General features: G+C 34.5%; 1 protein-coding gene across 1 annotated transcript; it reads right to left on the bottom strand.

Moving 5' to 3' along the window:
• Window positions 1–1,764: 1,764 nt before the first annotated feature.
• Window positions 1,765–5,670, bottom strand: LOC114579479 (nucleoside diphosphate kinase B-like). Its single transcript, XM_028694186.1, has 4 exons — window positions 5,654–5,670; window positions 4,695–4,831; window positions 4,386–4,617; window positions 1,765–2,106 (listed from the first exon to the last, which is right to left on the bottom strand). The coding sequence occupies exons 1-4, from the start codon at window positions 5,668–5,670 to the stop codon at window positions 1,992–1,994; spliced, it is 501 nt and encodes a 166-aa protein (XP_028550019.1). The 3' UTR covers window positions 1,765–1,991.
• Between the last annotated feature and the right edge of the window lie 571 nt (window positions 5,671–6,241).

Genomic DNA, 6,241 nt, shown 5'->3' with positions numbered 1-6,241 from the left:
GGTAGAGACCAATTTTTTGACGCAGATGAACAGTGCAACGCCAATATTGGTGTCGCACTGTTCATCCGCGATCAAATGGCGCCAAAAATGACGGTCGGTTGGAACAAGCAAGAACGGCAAACAAGTGTTCGCCGTTCCATTGGAGTTGCCCTTAGGATAAAATGGATTGGGTTAATCATAGGTGAGATTAGCCCGTGGGTGTTATTCTGATACCAATTTAAGATCTTAATTGGTAATAATAATAATTGTGTATGATACTTGTGATAAATCTTTTGCTGAATGCAACGTGTTTACAGTTAAAATATATATTTTTTTCTAATTCTTCAGATAATTATGAAATAATCCGGTGTTTTACAAGGTTCTCAAAATAATTTTTTTTTTTATAAAAAAAAATTGTTTTAGAAAATAATACGAAAACAGTCTCAAAGAAGCCTTGTATGAAATATTTCAAAAAAGATGTAAACCAGGAAACCTTTTGTGTACAAAAAAAATCAACAAGAAAAGGGTTCCCACTTCCCATTGGTGGAAGTGAAATTGTAAGTCCTTTACGTTACGTTTTTAATAATATTTAAGAAGTTCGTCAAGCTTCCTAAAATGGTATATTTGGTTTGAAGGAATTGCAAATTATTTTTATTCATAATTTTATATTGAGTTTTTGGTTTTTGTTTTGCTAATGAATAATTTTTTAATAAATGTGGAAAGCAATAAATCGGTTAGATTAAATACGCTTTTATTTATGAGAATTTTGATTGAAGAAATTAGAGCTTATTTTAATTTTGAATTTAAATTTATTTAAAAGTGAAGCTTTAATCTTAAGCTTCTTTTAAAGGGGCTAACAAATTATTTTACCGCACAGTATATATATAATAATAAATATTAAAAAAATGAATGTTTTTATCGACAATTTTCTAACAAGTTATAATAAGAAAAATATACATTGATTTGTCTTACGTGTAATTCTTATTAAAAATCCATTTCAAAATCGAGTTTGTTTGGATTTTTACCCCTACTTTCTAAAATTTTTTTTTAAAAAAAGCTAAAATTCCTTTATCAGGTTTAATAATTTCTTTAAAACGAAACCAAAAAGCTCTGTGAGCTGGTTTAGACTTCGTTTGGTAGCGCATAAATTTTTCTGTTTGCGGTTTCAATCGGGAAAAAATAAGTATTTTAATATTTATTTGCGTCATTTTTTTTAAAAGGCCTTTTCATATAACTCTGAAATAACACCGATTTCAGAAGTAAAAAAATTCCGCTTCTCCGTTACGATATTTTCGTTTTAAAATGAATAAAATTCTGGTGGAAATCAAACGAAGCCTTAATTGCACTGTCCAACTTATCACCAGTTTTCTTGCCAAACTTTAGGTGCAGAATCTCAGCTAATGGGGACCTAAAGGTTTTCTCAATGAAGTAATACTTGCATCTATTTCTCCTTTTAGGCCTTTGAATTGAGAGATTATTAGGTTTGGAGTGCGGACAGGGAGAACCGTCCGCACAAGTATTGGATACCTAGCAGTACCCGCACTCAGTACTATTGGATATTGCTGGGTACCAAGTGCTTGTGCGGATGGTGCACACTCCGCGCCTAATAATTTTTCCTTTTAACCGTAGCAAGACTGACCAAGGCAAATTCCACAAAGGGAATCTCTTTCATAGCTTTTCAAGCCACAGCTTTGTACAATTACATGTCCTCTCTCTCTAAATAGATTTATATTAAGGCTTTCAGTAGTCAATCAAATATATCTACAAGGCAATTAAACATAAACATGTAAGGAAAGCGATATTAAATAGAAATGATATTTAAGTTATTACATCAAACTCATACATAAATAATACTCTCACAGCTTTAAAAGCTTTGATATAGAAAGTGCGAACCAAACAGGCCAACAAAAAAAAAAGCTTCAAACACAACAAGACCCAAAAACTCAAAAGCTCCATTTAGTAAACAAAATATAAGCTCCAGGAGCCCAAAGCCAGAATGGATAGCATCAGCCTTACTCGTAGATCCAGGGGTGAAGGTTGCTCTGCCAGTTAGACAGACCTTCAGGGAACCACAAAGCAATCTCTTTCCTAGCACTCTCAACTGAATCACTTCCATGAATAACATTCCTGAAGACACAAAAAAGTCACATTAAAAAAAAATCATTACTATGATGATTTTATGCATATATTTCAAAACAAATTCCGAACAAATATAAAATAAAGTTTGGATGTGTTTACAAGCAGTAAAAACTAGTGGCATATAAACGAGAGATTATTCTAGGCAGACGCCGAACGCAACTCTACGTCTGAATACCAATTAGAATGAGCCACATTAGTCGGTGGCAGTACTGACACTCGGTACTGCAGTACCGAGACGCAGGCTTAGGCATCTGGACAGGGTTCCGCTCCCGCACAGAATAATTTATCCGTATCAACATATACTCCTACTATACAGTGCTTTGCAATATCTCTAACCAAAGATCTAAACATGGTAGTTCTAGTTACAGAAAAAGCTGAAACAAAGCAAACAAAAGGTTGCGGAGCATCGAAAAATCAACAGTAAGATCCATCAAAATTAAAAAACTAAGAGCTTGCATGCATTATTTTCCCGGGCAATAGATAGTAGGGGCAAGAACATCTGAGTCAACATACTAATAGATGCTAAAAGAGCAAGTTCCTCCTAAATTATTTCTCCCAATCAATACAAGAAACAAGGTATTTCAACCATTCGAGGTAAACAACAGCTTTGTCAACTTGGTATTTCAATAGAGCTGTGCATTGCTACTACATACAGGAACAAAATCAGCTAGTACAGAACCTTAAGAAAATTTGGATGGATCTCTGTACACTGGATATGAACATACAGACAAAACATCAAGATGCAGCAAGTAGAAATTAGGTAGAAAAAAACTGGAGAGATTTTGGGTTATGAGATACCTGTCCAAATTTATTCATGATGCATTATTAAACCCTTGGATTTGCTTTGATATAAGTGCCGATATTCAATAAATTCTCATGTTGCACTAAACTCAAAAGTAGATCGAAAGGTTTTAAAACTTGTGACGAAATTTTGGATCATCTCCCTTTTTTCCCCAAGAAAATCAAGAAAAAGTAATTGATCCCATAGATGTACAACTGGCATGAAAGTTCATTTAGAGTGAACTTAAGAAGAGCCTATTTGACATTCTTATTTATAATGAACTCTGATAGTAAAAGAGAAGCCGGGAACAATTTTATAGAAAGGTTAAAAAAAATCAATATCGAAGGAGAAGAATCAGATGAAGTAGCCAGCAATGCACAAGAAGATTAATTTTGGGATGGCTTTCCTGCATACATCAAGTAGATTAACTTCATCAAATAAAATTCCTTGAAATTAATTAAATGTAAACTCTAGAACAATATGGTTCTAAATAACATTATAATTCATCGTATAGGAAGCCAAGCTCAGCATGCTAAGCAAACAACCAAATGCATCATCTGGAATCTAGAGAGTCAAAACTAACCTACCATACGTCATCCATATACTTAAACAAAGCTGTAAAAACTAGGAAATTTGTTAAGCCGGCCTTGCAAGGGCTTGTTCTCTGCTACAAGAGACGGCCCAAACAGCCCCTTTTGGGGGATTGCAGCCCAAGCCTAGTGGGCGCACTAGGCAAGCCAATTGGGAAAGAAGTAGGGGCGGCTAGGAGGGAGGGAAAACTTGAATTCGGTATTTGAAATTAAGAATGTATATATTAAATAGGAAGAGTTGTTTAGGGTTAGGGTTATGCTTGATTATTGTGTTCTCTTGGAGTTTCTTCTTGATGTCTTGGGCTCTAGATTCATCTAGAGATTGGGAGAGAACAATCGTCCTCCCGAATTGAGGATCTTTGCTTTGTTTGTTTCCGTTGATTTGATTCGTACAATAAAATCTATTGTTCTTTATTGTTTCCATTAAAATTGTTGAGTTTTTTCAGCTGTTTTTATCAATCTTGTTAGGGTTTACCTGAAATATTCAAGTATTTCCTATCAAAATCGTTTTGTTTCTCGCTTAAGAAAACTCTCTGTATTAGCTATTCATGTTTTTTAGGTACATATAGAAATCATGCACAATGTTACAAATAAAGATCTAAGCACTGTACTTAGCTAGATCCCTCATTGTCATGTATAAGATGGTAAATCGGTCTCCGCAAGAACACAACTTTCCAGCAAAACAATACACACGAAAGATGCACCAAATCATACACAGATAACAGAAGTAAACAAAGCAATGTTTTAAAATAAAAAGAACAAGAACAGCCATGATAATCTGTCCAACAAAAGTGCTTTTAGGAGAAGGCCATAAACCAATTCAAAGAATTTTCAACAGAAAAAATATTCAATCAGAACATAAGATGAGAGCAAGAGGAAAATGAAATATATGTTACCTCCCAACTTCAATTGCATAATCACCGCGAATGGTCCCGGGTTCCGAGTTAGAAGGATTGGTAGCCCCAATCATCTTCCGACCAGTCACAACAACATTCTTACCCTCCCAAACCATGGCCACCACAGGGCCAGATATGATGTACTCCACCAAACCAGCGAAAAAGGGCTTCGCTGATAAATCCTCGTAGTGCTTCTCAGCGAAGGACCGCTCCACGGTTATAAGCTTCAACCCTAAAATTCAAAAAGATCACGCCTTGCCAAAAAAACCACACAATACTTGATGATGCATGCATCCAAAAAAGAAATACCTTTCAGGTAGAAACCTTTCTTCTCGAATCGTCCGATGACATCGCCAACCTGTGATGTTACATAGATTTGAGTTACGCAAGTAATCAAATTGAAGAAAAGTAGAAAATTAGAATAGGAGATGAAGATTTGTATTCCACTAGATAATGAATAAATTAGTAAGATACACTTGATCCTCAATTCGAGAGGAGGATCGATCTCTCCCAAATCTCTGGCAACGCCAAGAGCCCAAAGAAAACCTAAATCTAAGAGATCCCAAATTTCAGCCCAATTCAAGATACTCAAACCCTAGGAAAATCAACTATTTAATGCATACAAATCAGAAGGAAATCCCTAAACAATCCCTACATTCAATTTCCCTCCTAGAATCCATTCAAAAACCTTCCTAAAAGGAGCTCTCAAGCCTCGCGTGCGTGCGGCTAACGGAAGAGACGGAGAAATTCCGCCCGTTCTCCGCCTGGGCCGGTCCCGCGTGGACCGGCTGGACCGGTCTAATAGTGAGTTACTGTATTTTGAAGTATTATTGTATTTAGAATTGGAAAATAAGTTTTTTCGTTGGAGATGACCTTAGTCTGTCCAATTTTATATGTTATAAATTTTTAAGTGTCTTAGATTTTTTTTTTTTTTGGGAAAGTTAGACCAATTACAACAGACTCATATACACATCGCAAGCACAAGACTCGAACCCAAGACATTTTAATTGGTAGCCTAAGCTACCAATAGGTCAAGGTGAGTTGCGTGTCTTAGATTTTTTGTATTCACAAGTTTTGTGATTTGACACAGGAGTTGTCTTTACATGATTCACACAGTTACTCGCATCAGCGAATTCTCATTGTTTAATTCATAAGATATCAGAGATTGTCAAATAGCATATCTCATATATTAGAAATTATTATGTGCAGTCATTGGACGTTGTCCAGAGGCGAATCAAGGTGCAGAACATCATCATTTTGCTATGTACCGGATGACATGACGCATTCTGATTCGCCTCGTGATAGTCCGGTGATCATACGTTATATTTTTTTGTACTAGAAAGTTGGTTTATAAAGCATTAAGAAAATTCCCCCAAATAAAATATTAGACTTCAACATATTGGATATCACACACAAGTTCTTTGCCAGCTTTATAGGGCAAAATCTATTGAAATTTTATTAAAAAAATGTGAAAAGAGGTTGAAATCATTTCTAATTTCATTTTAGTAATTATAAAATAGCTTATTATAAAAATATTTTTTAATTTAAGTAGCTTTTTATTCAATCCGATATACATAAATACTTCAAAAGAAAGCCTAAAGCTATTTTTAACAGAAACTATTCAGTAAAGTTCAAATAAATCTATGTATGATTCAATCTAGATGATAATCTAGTTGTTTAGGATTAAGAAAAATATTTCAATGTGTCATTAAAATGATTGGGATAGATTACAAAGATCTTCATGATAATGATTCATTCAAATACAAAATGGGAACAAATTGCATAGAATTTATTCATCATGGTTTAATGAATATAAAATCTAATTAAAACATAGGATCATGAATGATGGAGCTTAT

This window comes from Dendrobium catenatum, unplaced genomic scaffold (assembly GCF_001605985.2).
Source record: "Dendrobium catenatum unplaced genomic scaffold, ASM160598v2 fragScaff_scaffold_414, whole genome shotgun sequence".
Lineage (NCBI taxonomy): Eukaryota > Viridiplantae > Streptophyta > Magnoliopsida > Asparagales > Orchidaceae > Dendrobium > Dendrobium catenatum.
The sequence above is the reverse complement of the archived record's forward strand: the minus strand, read 5'-3'. Positions and strand labels throughout refer to the sequence as shown.